The 18,162-nt window shown below is 40.6% G+C and overlaps 1 protein-coding gene across 2 annotated transcripts in view; it reads right to left on the reverse strand.

The window, feature by feature from the left end:
- Positions 1 to 18,162, reverse strand: part of tspearb (thrombospondin-type laminin G domain and EAR repeats b) — a 33,696-nt gene that overhangs the window by 13,201 nt on the left and 2,333 nt on the right. The window contains exons 2-7 of one of the 2 annotated variants that reach the window (XM_059032084.1): positions 6,035 to 6,255; positions 4,917 to 5,143; positions 4,455 to 4,545; positions 3,810 to 3,966; positions 1,492 to 1,620; positions 57 to 289 (exon numbers count right to left, since the gene is read on the reverse strand). In XM_059032084.1, the coding sequence (XP_058888067.1) occupies positions 57 to 289; positions 1,492 to 1,620; positions 3,810 to 3,966; positions 4,455 to 4,545; positions 4,917 to 5,143; positions 6,035 to 6,255 (1,058 nt within the window). Of the gene's footprint in view, positions 1 to 56; positions 290 to 1,491; positions 1,624 to 3,809; positions 3,967 to 4,454; positions 4,546 to 4,916; positions 5,144 to 6,034; positions 6,256 to 18,162 lie in introns of both variants that reach the window. The other variant, XM_034924176.2, reaches the window with a different exon arrangement.

Consider the following 18,162-nt stretch of genomic DNA (forward strand, 5'->3'; position numbering starts at 1 on the left):
GCTGTAAACACCATACATTTGAACGCATTGCAAAATTCTCCTAGCCAACACCTTACCTTGTCATCAATGGTAAAATATTTCCAGGCTTGTGCTTGGTAGGTTGTTATGTTCTGGTAAGGTTCAAACTTCCCATTGGTCCATTTATAGATCCCTGAGCCTGGGACAGGCCTCTTATTGGCTGTAGCCGCAAACAGCCCTACAGATGGAATTTCAAAAATCTCAATATCGAGAGTTTCTGAATTTGTATAAAAGTCCTGGTACTCTTCCACGTAGTCCAGTCTCTGCTTTGCTGAAAGACCAGAACACAACATTTAGTAAAGCTGGGGTGTCTATTCCAGTGAGTTTTTTAGTAGAAATGATTACGTTTGGAAAGAACATGCTACTGTATTGTGACAAAGGTCACCAAAATGGACAAGATTTCAAATGACATGTCCAGGGTATAATTTAAGACTCCCATTCCATAGCCATTTGAACCATTTTAATTTAGACACACCTGAGCTTAAGTGGACAATGCATGCACCTTATGAACAGGAAACCCTGAATTAGCTCAAACTGCTACACAATAGGAGACTTGAATTATTCACTGCATACAGGGTGCATCAAGTGTACGAGGAGATGACAAAAACGTTATACTAGCCAGGGAGACTGTTAACTCCAGGTAAACTATCGCTAGAATATGACAGAAGTATTGCTCTTTCATTTTCAATTTCTTGAATTTTATAAAATAGTTATGTGTTACTTCCGCAATGAGTCTGACTTCAACTGAATCAGTTATTTGACTCCTCTCACTTAGGATGCTTTATGACATGCATTTAGCCTAACTGTAGTTTTAACGCAGGGTAGTGCAATGAAAGTGAATGGCAGAGAGATTCAGCTTGTCGTATAATAGTTTAAAAATGCATATGAGATACTATTATTTGAAAAAGCGTGAAAGCAAGCAAAACACAAATGGACAATTTATTTAGAAATTAACACATTCCAAAACAGGAAACGTTGTCTGCAGCTTGACTTGAATACACTAGCAAGCCTTTTGAAAGAATAGTTTCTGACGTATACCGTAGAGCAGGGGTGTCCAATCGCAGTCCTGGAGGGCCATTCCACTCAAGGGTTAACAGGTCAAATTATAGAATTAACTACTTCAGGGTGTGGATGGAGATGTCATTGGTTCAATTAAACAATTTAGCATGGGGCTGGAACAAAGACTAGGAGTGGAAGGGCCAACTTTGAACACCCCTGCCATAGATGGTTAAGAAATGGAATCAACTTAATTAAAAAAAAAAAAGAATAGCTAACTGTCTAGGTCAGATAGTTCAGGAGACACCCAACCCCTTGCAGATTTTGGGGGGCATATCACCACTGGGGCTGGGTAATGTTATTGCCATTTAACAATTACAGTAACATTTTCAAGCAAAGTTGAGGTGGAGCACCTCTATTGTAGCAGTTGAGTCAAAAATGCCCCCAGCACTCTTCATTTCATAAGTAATTTCAAACCTTGCAGCATGGCAACCCAGCCCAGGCTGTCGCATATATAGAGCCCTCTCCTCAACGTGTCGAACCACAGCTGGCCAGTTTGTTTCTTTGTACAGGGAGGGCGGGACCCGAGAGTCACTCGTATTTCAGCTTCTTATTTCAGCACAAAGAGAAAAGAGAAAAACATACAGGTATCAGCCAAGGCTGTAAATGGTTGTAAAATGCATATGCTGTATGTTTTGAACTCCCACAATTGTGACCCCTTTTATATATGTCAAGTCTAGTAGGCAAAAGTTTTGGTTGATGACTTCATCAATAAATACCTGTTTTCAATATATATATATATATATATATATATATATATATATATATATATACATATACATATATATTTTTTTTTTTTTTTTAATGCGAAAAAGAAAAAATGTAAACTGAAGAATTTTAATGATAATTTTGAAAAATATATTGTTTTACAACAGAAATTTATAATTAAAAATTGTGTTATAATGAGGTTTGCAGTACTTAATTTTTTTTTTGGTAAATGTGTAAACTAAAGGGCACCTTAAAATGACAGGTGGGGCCGTTTTAATTAATATGTTAATTACTGATTTGGCAGGAAGGTGAGTCCAGTCAGGAGCATTGTGGCTCTGTTATTTCTTAACAGGAGCTTGCATACTAGTTCTGGCATGCACATATGTAAAAAAGAATTTATCTACACCCAGTCTTTGCAAGAAAAAAAATAAGCTAGGTTGTTTAATAATTAAATGCCATAGAGTTATTATGTGATTGCAATGTAATACAAAAATATATCAGCGAAAAGTGATGCAGACTTGTCAGCTACTTCATGTTAGTTTATAGTTAATGGATTTTTTAAACCTTTATTAATAGTAAACTAAACAGAGGGTTTGCCAGTTTAAACGTGGCAGCCTTACTCCCTGTACTGTGTATTTGAGACTGTCCCCATTTTACAGATGTCCTGCATCCTGATACTTGGAAACAAAAACAAAAAAATTCCTTTGAATGCATGTCCTGCATGCTACTACTTCTCATTCTTTAAGATGCATAGAAGTGCGACATTGCGTGTTCTTTTTTTTGGTTTCCTTTATCCTTACATGTTTTTACTTGTGCTTTCATGATACGGTTATAAATCTTGCACTGTTAATCATTTGTTCTTTGCAAGGGGTGGTAAATGGCAGTAAGTGAGTCTGGCAGAGAAACAGGTTTTTTTTTGGTAGGAAAATGTATGGCTGAATAACAGATGACAAAAGATGTTCATGCTACATAAGTTTAGTTAAATTACAACTACCAATACAATACCTTTGACAATTATTATTTCTCTCAATATTGTAGTTTATTTCCTACTGACTTTCAGCAAATCCTATTGTGTATAGACTATATGTGTTCTTGCTTCATAGTGGTCTGCAGACCAGCAATATCACCAGTACTAGGAGTTTGCTCTCCGCTGCTTCTATGCTTATCTTTATTTGTAAGGTACTGTATTGGATATGTGCCGTGACAAGCCCAGGCAAACAACAACAGAGGCAATTATCGCTCTTTAGCGTTTGTCAAGATCCCATTACTTTCAATTCAGTTTGGTCACTGACCTGAAAAACTAGAAAACTATCTAAAAGAGCAGCCAACATGATTACCAAACATCTAGTCGTCTTCAGTTAAAAGCAAACAAGCCTTCAACAATGTAGCTCACAGAATCATGCATATCTGGTACTGTACACCATAGTGTAACAATTCTTAATTATTAATTAGTCATTTAGCAGACGCTTTTATCCAAAGCGACTTACAGAGACTAGGGGGCGAACTATGTGTCGACAATTGCTGCTGCAGAGTCACTTACAATAGGACCTTGGTTTTGACGTCTCATCCAAAGGACCGAGCAATAGGAGATTAAGTGACTTGCTCAGGGTCACACACAGTAAGTCAGTGGCTGAGCCAGGATTTGAACCGGGAACCTCCTGGTAACAAGCCCTTTTCTTTAACCCCTAGATCACCAAGTCTACCTTTAGCCTGTCCCCCTACTGATGTATTTGTAATGTTGCAGGGGGACAGGTTGATAGTTACACTTCTAGTGTACCAGATGTATGAAGTTTAACATAAATTTGAGAGCTATATTGAGGCCACAGAGGTGTTTTGAATAGCATATGTTCTTGTTATGCTAGTTGGTCGCCATGTAAAGATTCATTATCTTGTGTACTTTTAATGGTGCTCCGTTTATATGTATACTCCAGGATGTGATGACTAAAACAGAGAACAACAAGCAGTGTACATAAGTTTAGATGACTGATATTTCATACACATAGCAAGTTGCCACCTGGATTACTCACCATAAGGATACTTCAAGACTTCATTTTCAGATGGTTTTACTGGGAGGTCCAGGAGAACCTGGGGGATGGAGAGGACAGCTAGCCTGGGGTTTGAGGTGGGGCATATTATTGAGGTAGCATCAGATCCAGGTAACAGAACCAGCTGTCGTAATAACCCCTGAAGGGACAACAGGAAAAGTGCAGGTGTTGGAATGAATGGTCCTTATTTTGAAGCAATTGTAAAGGTAAAGGCACATTTTCAGAGTGGAATATAATTATTTAAACGGTATACAACTACCAAGAAAGTACTCGCAGTGACCTGTGATCTCTTATCAAAATTACTTCACTATGATTACAGTACTTTCTTAAAAGTTAATAGGTTTTATTTTTATAATTATTACCACTGACTGGCTACTGGCTATTAAAAATGATATTACATATTTTGTATTTATTTTCTTAGCATTTTGCTTGAAAAATGAATAATTCAGACGAAATGGTGATTTGCCGGGGATTGATTCATATATCCCTTTTTGGTGATGGATCCACTTTTGTATTTACAGCCGTAGCGGGGGGTCAAACACTCATCTTGTTTTCTCAAAAATAAAACAAAATAGCAACGATATACCCTGATGTGTCAAAACCTCAAGATCAGTCTAGAGTGCTTACTGAAAACAGTCCCTTCAGTCTTCTCCAGTTCCCAATGTGGAATCTGGATCCCTTTGTGTTCAGATGTGCAGGGAATGGTCTACGAAGGACCCTAGAAATTAATACATTAATACAATGATAAAAGGTTTACCAAAGTGAACCAAGGCAGATTGCTCAACTCCATACAGCAATGATTTGCATCCATTATTTTTGTTGGAAAGTCCCTCAGCTTTAAAATGATTATTAGGACATTATTTGGGACATTATTTGTCCTGGTCATCGCCACAAACTCAAAGATCATCAACATAGGTATTTTTGCCAAGTTCAGACACATCATGTGATTTACAGTATTTTCAGTAAGTCCTTTCTTTTGGTTCATATTTACTATTTTTTTTTATTACAGTTTAAATCAGTCTAGACTGAGTGCAAATCATCGATAGCTATAACAGAGAAGTAGACTGATCAGATCCAGAAGTGACTTACAGGTCAACAGGAATGCCACAGTCCACAGTCAGGGATGCATATACCCCGGACACTGCTAAGATGAGTGTGTGCCATTGATTATCTGCCAGCTTCACAGATCGGAAGGTGATGTGATCCCTGTCTCCATAGTTCCAAAACAGAAAGTGCAGCTTATCCTGAGAGTATCGTAGTCCAAGCAACAGGTTGTTGGAGTCTTTCTCTACTACGGTAAAAATGTACTCATTTTTCTGAAATTGCAAGATATTGTTGGAAGTTAAAAGAATAATAATATTGTCTCTTTTTTTTTGCCCCAGTTATTTTTTATTGGTATTTTATTCGGTGCTTGTGAATTTAGTGCCAATGAAAGGTTTGAGGCAAATGCATTGGTTACAGTCAGAGACTGCTCTGTCCTGGTCTGCACACCCTCTGACATTCAGTGTCTCTCTCAAGCAGATACTGAACATTTTGTGATGTTCACTGGGTGGGTCTAAGTAAGAACACACTGATTTGAACCCATGAAAAAATATTCTATGTTTTAAATATGGTCTTACAACCATATGCTTAATAGTAGCTTAATTAGCATGTGTCTGGTGGTCTACTCTGTCTTAAAGAACACTTCAGCTAAGAGAACACTTCGCTTGCTTCCTGAGGGGTGTTCTCTTAGCAGGATTACAACTGTATGTCATGATTGAATGTTTGAAGGTTGTGGTGATATCAATTCTCCTTCCTAAACTTTTCTAGAGAGCTATTGCCTTTCAAGTTGCTCCTAACATTGCCTGCATGGATCACTTTTAAATAGGGAGTCCATGTCCATCAACTCTAACTGTGGGTAGTGCTGGTGATGTTAATTTGGGTAATGCTGTCTTTTTGTCATTTTAAACAATGTGATTGCTATTTGTTTGTAACTGATTGAGTGTGATTGTGCATAGCTGCAGCTGTGTTCTGAGACCCCCTTGGAATTAAAATGTACAATCCAACAGTTTCTCGTTCTGGTTCAATTTATAAAGAATTGAATTGAAAACAACCTCATATTTTCACTTTAGCCAGGCATGTTTTAAGGCTATGAAACCAGCATACTGTAGTTAATTCAATAAAGTAATTTGCCATTCACCCAAGCTATTGGTGCACTACTGAATTACCTTTGATGCAATCCTGGAGGCTTTCATTGTGACAACGATGGAGAACTCTTCTGGGAAGTAGTCACAGTTGATGAAGAGGTGGGAGGCTGGGAAGCTGGGGCTCCCCTGAGAAGTGGACAGATGGAATCCGCGGGCTCCCTGATCCTGAACCATTCGTATCCCACTGGGTGCCACTCCATTAGCAGGTAAAACCTTGGTGAGGAAATCCAGTGGTAACAAATCTGCAGGGATAAGAAAGCCGTGACAGGGATCAGCATAAATGTGAGGCCACCAAGGGGGACAAATGGCAGCATGAAATGCACATGTTCCAAACTAGTTTAAAATGATTGCCAAGACATAATCTGAAAGATATATCTTCTTTGAAATGGCAGAGCGAGTCAAGCAAAAATGTTTACTGCCTTGAAGCACGACCGAGGGAGTTGGCAGAAATCCCAAATCAGAATTCCTGTACAATATTATCCGATTTTGTAAAAGGATGTTTTTTAACCCGTAGTACAGAGGTAGGCCACTTCCAACCAGAGTTGGGGTCAATTCCTTTTTAAAATCAATTCCCAGTTCCAATTACCATTCCCCTTTAATCAATTCCAACACATCATTGATCAGCAATTAGCAGTATTCTGTTAAAATGAGCTCCTCACAGTGGCAACAAATGACTTTAATTACACTGTTAGTCAATTAAAGTGGCTTCAAATAAAAGCAGTTGAACAATCACAACAATTATGCATCTAAAATGTCAATTCCAATTCCTTCAAAGGAACTGGAGTTGGGAATTGATTTTAAAAAGTACTGGTAATTAGAAATTGAATTGGAATTGAAAAACAATTGAACCTCTGACCAATTCCTAAAGTACAATTTATTATACTTATTAAACCTGGAATGGAACTCCAGGACAAGAGTTGCCTATCCCTCCATAAAGACACACATGCTGTGGTACAAATGTAAAGTTCTGGTAATATCTGAGAATAGTGTAAGTGTATACCTTTTATGGTGTTATATAATTGTTGTTAGATGAAGTGAAAGAAAGTTATGGTTTAGGTGCTTTTTTTCCTTCTGTTAACCAGGAACACCCTACACACAGGAGCAAGAGGCCTAATCCATACCCTAGCACGAGTGAATCCTAAAATGGGCCGAATGGCCTCCTCTCATTTGTAAACTTTCTAAACATGTTACCCTGTGATGGGATTTCTTTTTTTTTGTTATATATCAAAGTAGCTTTGTGTTGTGGCAGTCAAAAATAGATTCCTGTCTCTTTTAAATGAAAGAAGTCCTTCTAAGCTACACATGAGCCAATGGATTAATTAACAGGGTTAGGAGAATGGCTGAACAAAACAAAACAGCAATAACTTGTTTTGTTTTTGAAAAGGTGGCTTTTGGAATGATTTGTAGAAGAATTAGAAGGTTGTGTAACTTGGACTGAAAGGACAGAAGCGTTGGGTTTGTTTAATTCTGCTTTTTGTGCTGTGTTTATATGTTGATAATGTAGGGAGAGGGAGAGAGAAGGTTGTCACTGGATGTGCGCTTCACAATTTTTGTATTGTTTAAACCATGTTTTTTTTTTTTTAGTTTTTTACTGTTTGTATTTAATGTACTATGCCCTGTATTTCACTGTATTTAATGTATTATGCATTGTTCCTCACTATCTTGTAAAGCACTTTGTGATGGTGGTCCACTATGAAAGGTGCTATATAAAATAAAGATTGATTGATTGACACCATGTTTTTTTCCATTTTTAACCATGAACTATTAACATGGCCCTCATTTTCCATTGTGCTCCGCAGACAAACAATATTCAATTAATTGTCAGACTAGGGAGTTTCAGAACATGTTTGTACAACACAACCAGTTGTTGTTGTTCCACAAATTCCAATAAAACAATCATGAGCAACAAATATATCATGGTTTACCGAAAGTCTGGGTTATAATTAGGCCTGGTTTCCCTTTGTAAACCAAGTTGTTTTGGTTTTAGCAAGACCTTTCTCATAGGCCAAACTGGGGATACATCCAGTTATTTCAGTCATTGTGTGCTTTCTGTATGTTCTATTATTTATTAATTTCTTAGCAGACGCCCCTATCCAGGGCGACTTACAATTGTTACAAGATATCACATTATTTTTTTACATACAATTACCCATTTATACAGTTGGGTTTTTACTGGAGCAATCTAGGTAAAGTACCTTGCTCAAGGGTACAGCAGTAGTGTCCCCCACCGGGGACTGAACCCACGACCCTCCGGTCAAGAGTCCAGAGCCCTAACCACTACTCCACACTGCTGCCCCTATTGTGTGAATGCTATTTTGTGTTTTGCTAGTTTATTTATATATTATTACACTTCAGCCATTAACACCAGACAGAAGGATATCTACATCATCATATGGAAGGAAACGTAAATGGATGGAGACACATATGGATCACATTAGTTTACTGTAAAGCTACGTCTTAGTTGGTGCTTATCTTGGCGAGAGCCGAGTTCAAATCAGCATGAAGTTTTAACATCTACTCTCGTGTAATGGAAATCTTAGATGGGTGTTGAAGGGAGCACGTAGACAACAGGTGATTTGAGTTTGTGTTTTGAATCGGCAGAATGACATGACAAAATAAGAACATTTAGAATTCAAAGTGATCCATCTGCTTGTTCCACTGTTTTCACAACAAACTATACATCCTACACAGGCAAGAAAATGTATAGCCAACAGATGCAGTGTATAGAAAAGGATACATATCCTCAAACCAAGCGTTTAGTCATAGCCTGAGAAAAGGTATTTGTGTTTCAGGGTGTATAATCTATGCCACCCTGTAGACAGTCAAAACAGTGATACAGCAGAATGTGCAAAAAGTGGCAGAAGTTGAATTGTAACTTTTTTATTCAGGTTACCTTCTTCATAGATTTCTATTAAACCCTCCTAAACTATCCATGCCTGTTCTTGTCCATGCAGATTTTGCATTATCCATTAGATGGTCTTGTTATGTTACTGATGTCAATTTTAGGTCTATAAACCAATACCTGCATCCGATTTGCCCTTTCTAACAATTGAAATGAGCATCTGGTTAATATTGAATAATATTAACCAGAGTGTCTCCTATAAAACATACTGTACATTGCAATACCAATCAGTACACAGAATGTGATAAAAAGTTTCCAAATAACAGGCTAAAAACATTAGTGTATGTCACAAAAAGTGGATTAGGTTTTAAAGATATAGACTTGGATAGCGAGACAGGTAGGTCATGCTGTGGAGCACTATGTACTTATCTGGATGTGCATGACTTCCTGAAATCAATGGTTTGTCTTTAAAGGTTATGTCTTCAAATAACTATTATACATGTTACTGATGGGTTGTGAAGACGCTGTGAAGAATAGTTCCTTTATCTCATAGATGGGTGCACATAGGGGCTGTTCAAAATGATGCCCATAAATCATACAGAGAATGCCTAACAGGGAAAACGTGTAAGAGTTCCGATTTCAGCTATGAATAACTATCAGTACAGCTACAGGTATGTCTCTCTGTAAAGATGTTGTTGGGAGCCAACCATTTTGCTTTCTAGTGGGGTGTGGGTGATGAAGATGCTTTGCCACTCTGACCTCTTGTGGTTAGGATTTCAGTGTGTTTCCAACCGCACCATTTACAGTATTAGATAGATAGATAGATAGATAGATAGATAGATAGATAGATAGATAGACAATTTCAAGTTGGTTTTTGATACTTTTGCTAATACAACAGTGTGACAGGATGGACCGAGGTTTGAGACTCAGAGACAGTTTTAAGTTCAAAAATAAAGTTTTTAATAAACAAAAATACAAAATAAATCAGCACGAGGGCCAAACAAAAAGATTTAAACATAAAATAAACACACAAAACAAAAACTTACAAAAATAAAGGTTTCCAGGCTGGGCGTTGCCTTCACTGGAACAAAAAATCACAGCACAAACCAAACACACCTTCTCCTCTGGAACTCTCCTCTGGAACTCTCCTCTACAACTCTCTCCAACTCTCTCTCCTAGCCAGGGCCTCTCCCCTGGCTTTTATCCCCTGTGGCTGGAGCCCAATTATTCAATAATTACTGATTAGTCAATTAGGGCTCCAGCCACATTCTCACATGTTTTTCTGGCAGGGAGGAATTTTAACCCCCTCCCTGCCAGTCCCAACATTGATCATAAAGACGGGGCAGTACCCCGTCACATATCCCCCCCCTTGTGCCAAGCACAACATGGCCTAAATGGCCACCTCCCCCCTCAGTCTCAGTCCCGGAAGAGGGGGAAGCACAGTGTCCATGGGGGTGGCCATGGTGGGACGTCCGGCACCACCCAATTCTTCGTGGCCAGCAGCTCCCTCTTCCGGGGCTCCGGCCACACACCATCTTGCCGCGAAAGTGCAGCTGGGGGGGCTGGTCTCCTGACCTCCCTCCCCCTCTTCATGGTCAGCAACTCCCCTCCGTGGGGCTCCGGCCACAGTGTAGCGACCCCAGGCGAAGCAGGATCCCCGAAGACCCCAAGCGACGGCAGCAGCAGCGGACCCTCGGGAGGCGACGGCAGCAGCAGCGGACCCTCGGGAGGCGACGGCAGCAGCAGCGGACCCTCGGGAGGCGACGGCAGCAGCAGCGGACCCTCGGGAGGCGACGGCAGCAGCAGCGGACCCTCGGGAGGCGGAGGCGGGAACGGCGGCCCGGCTCCCTCTGCTGGCGGAGGCGGGAACGGCGGCCCGGCTCCCTCTGCTGGCGGAGGCGGGAACGGCGGCCCGGCTCCCTCTGCTGGCGGAGGCGGGAACGGCGGCCCGGCTCCCTCTGCTGGCGGAGGCGGGAACGGCGGCCCGGCTCCCTCTGCTGGCGGAGGCGGGAACGGCGGCCCGGCTCCCTCTGCTGGCGGAGGCGGGAACGGCGGCCCGGCTCCCTCTGCTGGCGGAGGCGGGAACGGCGGCCCGGCTCCCTCTGCTGGCGGAGACGGGAACGGCGGCCCCTCTCCCTCTAGTGGCGGAGGCGGAAACAGCAACTCGTCTCCCTCTGCTGGCGGAGGCGGGAACAGCAGCTCGTCTCCCTCTGCTGGCGGAGGCGGGAACAGCAGCTCTTTTCCCTCTGGCTCTGGGGACAGCGGCTCCTCCCCTTCTGGCTCTGGGGACAGCGGCTCCTCCCCTTCTGGCTCTGGGGACAGCGGCTCCTCCCCTTCTGGCTCTGGGGACAGCGGCTCCTCCCCTTCTGGCTCTGGGGACAGCGGCTCCTCCCCTTCTGGCTCTGGGGACAGCGGCTCCTCCCCTTCTGGCTCTCGGGACAAAGGCTCACCCCTCTCTGGCTCTCGGGACAAAGGCTCACCCCTCTCTGGCTCTCGGGACGATGGCTCACCCCTCTCTGGCTCTCGGGACGATGGCTCACCCCTCTCTGGCTCTCGGGACGATGGCTCACCCCTCTCTGGCTCTCGGGACGATGGCTCACCCCTCTCTGGCTCTCGGGACGATGGCTCACCCCTCTCTGGCTCTCGGGACAAAGGCTCACCCCTCTCTGGCTCTCGGGACGAAGGCTCACCCCTCTCTGGCTCTCGGGACGATGGCTCACCCCTCTCTGGCTCTCGGGACGACAGCTCCACCTTCTTTATTGGAATGATTGGGGCGTCTCCCATATCTACCGCCAGGTAATTAATGACCATCAGGGCCAGCTCTGCGAAGGACGCCGGGTGATGCTGTTCCTCCCACTTTTCCCACCTCCCCCCATCTCGACGCCACAGCATGTTGACAACTATGGGGAGGTCGTGGGAGAGGTCTGCCTCAGGGTGCATCAACCAGTCCCATATTTCCTGGGATGGTGGTGAAGGCGGTGAAGTAGGAAGTGGTGGGGTGGCTGCCGAGGACGGGGTTTGCAGCTGCTCCTGGTCCCGATTGTGAGGGCATCCTGCCCAGTTGTGGCCATCCACCTCACAGTACCCACACCAGTCAGCTGGTAGCCCATCTGGACAGGACCTCCACTGATGATCCTCCTTCCCGCACCAGGAGCACCAGGGGAAAAGACTGGCTGGGTCCTCCAGCTGGGGTGGCTGTTGTTGCAGCAGCCTACATTTCTTCGGCTGCTGCTTCTCCTGCCTTTGCCGCTGTCTGCTCTTCTTCCCCATTTATCAAAAAAAATAAATAAATAACTCCCAAAATTCAAGAAAGAGAAAAAAAAATTACTGCTCTGAGCCTCCAGGTGGCGCTCTCCCGTTTCTGACACCAAATGTGACAGGATGGACCGAGGTTTGAGACTCAGAGACAGTTTTAAGTTCAAAAATAAAGTTTTTAATAAACAAAAATACAAAATAAATCAGCACGAGGGCCAAACAAAAAGATTTAAACATAAAATAAACACACAAAACAAAAACTTACAAAAATAAAGGTTTCCAGGCTGGGCGTTGCCTTCACTGGAACAAAAAATCACAGCACAAACCAAACACACCTTCTCCTCTGGAACTCTCCTCTGGAACTCTCCTCTGGAACTCTCCTCTGGAACTCTCCTCTGGAACTCTCCTCTGGAACTCTCCTCTGGAACTCTCTCCAACTCTCTCTCCTAGCCAGGGCCTCTCCCCTGGCTTTTATCCCCTGTGGCTGGAGCCCAATTATTCAATAATTACTGATTAGTCAATTAGGGCTCCAGCCACATTCTCACATGTTTTTCTGGCAGGGAGGAATTTTAACCCCCTCCCTGCCAGTCCCAACATTGATCATAAAGACGGGGCAGTACCCCGTCACAAACAGTGTGAAAGATTGAATAGCACCATAAAATAGTGAAATGACACAGGTCACAAGGTAGTGCAGTACTTTTTTGCTTAGCAATCCAGTAGGTTTTGATTATCCACCATTAGTGATTTATGAATGAATTGAAACTGATTGTGAGTGTTGCATATGCAATTAAAATGGGGCCAAGCAAGATTTAGGAGTAGAAACTAATGCCACTGTTTCCAAAACTTAGAAGAATGCTCCAAAAACTCAGTTTTTCTGATGTATCTTCTTTAAAATATATAATTGATCACTGAACCAAACTGTTTTCTTTAAGGGATAATGGCACTGCTATAGCGGTTAAGAGGTAATAATGGAGCTCCTGATTCAGTAAATCCAGAGATCGGAGGTTGAGGGCATTATTTAAATGTGTTCCATTATTACTGATTTATTCTGGGCTTGGTTGTCTTTGTGGAGAGTTTCAGCAATAAGGAGTGGTTTTACAACAGGTGTCCTTAATTAGCATCATCTTCTCAGTTATGCTTTATTTAATTATGGTTATATTAATACTAGAATGGAATCTGCTTGTAAAATGTCTGTTAAAATGTCTAACCTTCTGTATCAGCCAGAAGGTTAGACATGATAGGGACTGACCCCACGCTCACTTGGGTGCTATTTCACCGCAGGTGTGATACACAAGCCCCCCACCCAACCTAAAGAAACAATATTAATTGGTTCAGGCACTGTACAGAACCACTACCCACATCCCCAAAGGGGGTTTCAGTGAGAGGAGAAAGTCACAGATTCAAGCTGAGTCATCTAATCACCCCCTTGTTTCAAGCACATGTCCTTCAAAGATGGAGCTCCCACAGATTTACCACATAGCACTACCAGATGACGAGTCACATTCTTGCATCAAAAGCACAATCTGACATGTAATTATCAATAAAATTAATAATTGATTTTAACTGCAGTCAAACCCACATGGGTTTTGGCAACTTGTACAATTGCTTATGCATGTTATAAAACTAATAAAAATTAACATGAAATAATAATTTAACAGTTTCTACCAAGTCCCAAATGACTGTCTTTTTAACATGATGTTTCCTTGTGTTTCCCCCGAGTGTATCCAAAGAACGAACACAATCTGATTACATTCATATATGTGCATGTATATATGCTGTATACATTATTAAATGTAAGATGCCTTCAGTCTCTGCCATGAAATATATAGTAAAAGTGGGAACATAATAATATTTATGTAATGAGTGAGGGTTATTTATCTTAATCAGATTATGGGGCTATATGGAGATGTCTGTCTGTCCATCCATCCATCCATCTATATGTATCAGAGTTGCATGGTTGCATATATCTGGAGAATCACTTATCACATTGCTAAGTCTTATTCTACACTGTTCTGTACATGCTGTTTATATATGGCACGGTCATCGACTTTTTCATCTTACTGATGGCTCTAATTTTAAATGTACAGCTGTAGAGGGGTATGTACTACTGACATCTTGTTAAAGTAAACACTATGGGAAAAAAAGGACTGTACTGTACATGCATTTTGTTTTATTTTTATAGTAGCATAAACAATTCCCCAAATTTGTAAAGCATACACAGCCTTTTATGATAAGCAAGAATGTGCGATGTGACAAAAGCAACGATTATCAACAGATGATCTGTGGTGGTAACTGTGTTGAGACACAGCCCCAAGGTGTCAGTTTCAGAGAAGTAGCGAGATGTGATCGTTAAAGGATATTCCAGAATGCAATACAATATGTTTGTATTAGAAAGGCGAAAAACTGCAATTTGCAAAAATTACAGATGTTCAGAAGGTTAAAATCTATGAAATGTAATTATTTGTCTACTTGATTTAGCTTGATTTGATTAACCTATACCCCACTGGGATCATTTTATCCAAGCACTTCACCGTGCTTGGGAGTCACTCTGGATTATGTCAGCCAACATCTACTGCATGATTAATTTCCCCTAATGAAATTAAGTGCTTTAAAAAATAGTTTTTGCTTAACCCAGCTGGGTATATGTTGATCAAATCAACCCCCTTATAGTTCCTGCAGAACTGAAGTATCAAACCTAGCGCAGGCATATATATATTAATGTGTATAAACATAAACAAGATGAAAAAACATTCCACAATGTTGAGATATATACGGGTTGGAATAGCTAGATCTTTACTGAGTCTTTTGCACCTGATCAGCTTTCAAAGACAAATTATCACCTTAGATTTCCTGGGAAGTGTTGGCTGTAACATCTGATGGAAATCTTGAAAGGGACATGCATTTCTCTAACTATGTATGAGGGGTATATTGCAACAGGTCCAGTATTTCACTTTTTACTGTTTCATCTTTTTCTTTTAGTCAATAGCCTAAAGCAGCAATTGGCAGATTTTGATGTTTTAAGATGTATAGAAGTATGAAATATGTAGCTACAGTAATAAGTACCATAAGTCAGACTGTAGTCTGTGTTAGCAAAAACCTAGAAAGTCTGAGAGGAGGAATTAGAGGTGTGCTGATGCTCGTATTTTCCGAGTAGCTGCCTTTAAGAATTATTTGTCGGCAGGTATTTAATAAATCAAAACACATCTATTTATTAATGTGTTGATTTCAAAACAAGAAAAGCTGTCCTTCCCTCACCTTTACAGTTGAGTACCAAGCAATGGCAATTAAGTTCGGTGTGTTTTAAAAGCAGATTTGAAGCGAATCTCATCCAGGGTGCTGACATTTTTACTGCTGTATTGAGGCTATAAACTGCACATTTTAAAATATGTTGCAAAACTAGCAAATGCAACCGATTCATCATGTGAACATGACCTTGCCTTAAAATTGAGCTACCGCTGTGTAAAATAGTATATGTACATATGTTTCCTAAAGCAGCTTTGCTGGCATTATTAAAGGGTACAGGTATTTTAAGCAGTGTTAAAATATGTATCTCCTCAGGCCAGTACAGCCCCAGACAGGGATGACGAACCAATTAGAGTCTGCTCCACTCCTTTCATTTTCAGTTTAGTCATAGGTTTCCAGACAATGGAATAGAGCAACAGGTGCCAAGTATACCAACTGGACTGGTAAGGAAATTACGTGAGTAACCTTGGTGATTGTAAAGGAGTGTCAACAAAAGCCACATCAGGAAAATCTATTTTATTGTTAGCATTAATAAATGGGCTTTAATCTTTGCAATGAATAGGTGTTTTTTTTTTTTTTCCCCCTCTCCATGTGTTTGTACTCTATAGCTTTCTGGTACACTTTAACTTCCTGTGTCAGGCTTACTCACATGATTTATCAGAGTGAAGCCCTTTGGCCAGACTAAAGAAATGGACCATTACCACAGGAAGTGATATGGTACCAGGAAGGGAAGGGAATGTACATTCTGTTTTGCCACTGTGTGGATCTTGAGCACATGCCTGCCTGCCACAGCCTGAGGAACAGTTCTGTTTGTTATTTAAGTGTGTGTGTGGGGGGGGGGTATCTGTATTTATTTTGTCTTTGTTGATGTCCGTTGTGTAAGTGCTTTGGCAAAACTTAATTTTAATTTTGTCATGCCAATAAAGCCTTTTTTGAATTTGAATTTGATAATGAAATTAGTGCTCAGTGCACAAATATAATTGAGCAGCCTTGTGAGAAGAACTTATACTATATGTTTTTATAAATCCTCCAACATAGCTTCTTCAGCTCGTATCTCCTCAGCCATTTCAGATGGTGACATGTTTTCATTATTATGGAAACTACTAAGACAAAATCTAACAGTGCCATTTACCTGTGACCTAATATCACAGTACTGAAATATTGCTGTTAAGTGACTTGGTACACAACTGTATTCTATGATTCTTTAGTTTCAGTGCCACTTTATTTTAACCTCCAATCACCTCTCAGAAATTATTAAGCATATCATTATGTGGGGTAGAGGCTTTCTCTGTGTCCATCTCACCATCTGTCTGTTTGTTACACTTACATTGTACCTGTATATAGAGGGCTGCTCGTCCAATTGTAATGAACCTTATTTAGCACAGTATATTGTATCTAGATTGATTGTATCTAGCAAACCCCTTATCCAGTTATCATTTTTTAGCATGTTGTAAAGAGAAAAAGAATGTGGCATAGGGTGAGGCACCCTGTATGTCTGTGTCTCCATCTGTATGTCAAATGTTTAGAGATGTCTAGAGAAGCACATATTCAACTGTGAAGAAACATTAGCACAAGCTATCTAATCAGAGGGTATATGTAGGCATCTGTCCCTCTGTCTTGAATTTTGAGCCGTGGTGGGGATTGAATGACACTGACATGCTTTTATTAATTGTTTTAGTTACAATAGTTTTTGTGGATAATTCAACAGAAGAAAATGTCATCCTACAGTTCTTTACAGAAGACAATACATTGCTTTGGGTTTCTCTAATATACAGCAGGAAACATATGGCTATATTGCACACACACACACACACACACACACACACACACACACACTGCACTTTCTTTTAACTGCCCCTGGTTATTATATGGGGGTGTATACCTGCAAATCTCTCCTCCTGCATTTGAACCAAACTATTTCCTGAAGCAAAGCCTTACACCTGGATCAAAGGCTAAGACTTCAAATGTACAGAACCTAATACAGTATTTATGAATAACATGCACCACGAACAGCAGTTAATCTGGTTAGGACTGAGTCAAATTAATTAGTTTTAACGAAATGATCACTATTGGTATTTTGGTGTCCGATGTGTACAGCTTACACAAACCTGCAGGTTTGAACTTGATTCTCAGATCCAAGTAAATGCTGCTTTTATTTTATGCATAGTTTTAAATTTAGCATGGATAACAGTTTATCTATTTTCAGGTTTAATAAGATGGCAATTTCTATGTTCTATATCTGTCTGGTTTAAAATATACTCACACTTTCTAAACAAAAATAATCCTTAGAAAAACATTTCTTCTACTTCAGATTTTTATATTCACTAAACTGGTCTAGATGTTTGTTGGCTTCTTTAACTAGAATAGTTCCATAAATTTAAAAAAAAATCATTCTTTAACTCATATACAGTATCTTTATGACAATGGAACAAAACATGCTTTGGCTTTTATTTTCTTATGCATCAAACACTTTAATAGTACTGTGATTTAAGAATATATCTAAAAAATAATTCAAATCTAATGATCTCAACTTTTCAGTTAGTTATGTTGCGATAAAAAGATCAATTATTTCAGGAATTTTACATTAATTGTTATGTTGAGATCATAAGATTATATGTCGAATTGTCCAGAGACTGACTGCTTACTTGCCAGGTAAAAGTATAAACCATAATAATGCACGTCAGTGCGAGTGATGCTGTACTGACTATGTGCTGTACAGTTACTTACACTGTGGGATTGCTCCAGTAGGCTGTAGTCTGCTGCTCCTTTGCTGTGTCTACAAGGCACGCAAGATTTCTTCTGTTTCCAA

This window comes from Acipenser ruthenus, chromosome 10, assembly GCF_902713425.1.
Source record: "Acipenser ruthenus chromosome 10, fAciRut3.2 maternal haplotype, whole genome shotgun sequence".
In the NCBI taxonomy this organism is placed as follows: domain Eukaryota; kingdom Metazoa; phylum Chordata; class Actinopteri; order Acipenseriformes; family Acipenseridae; genus Acipenser; species Acipenser ruthenus.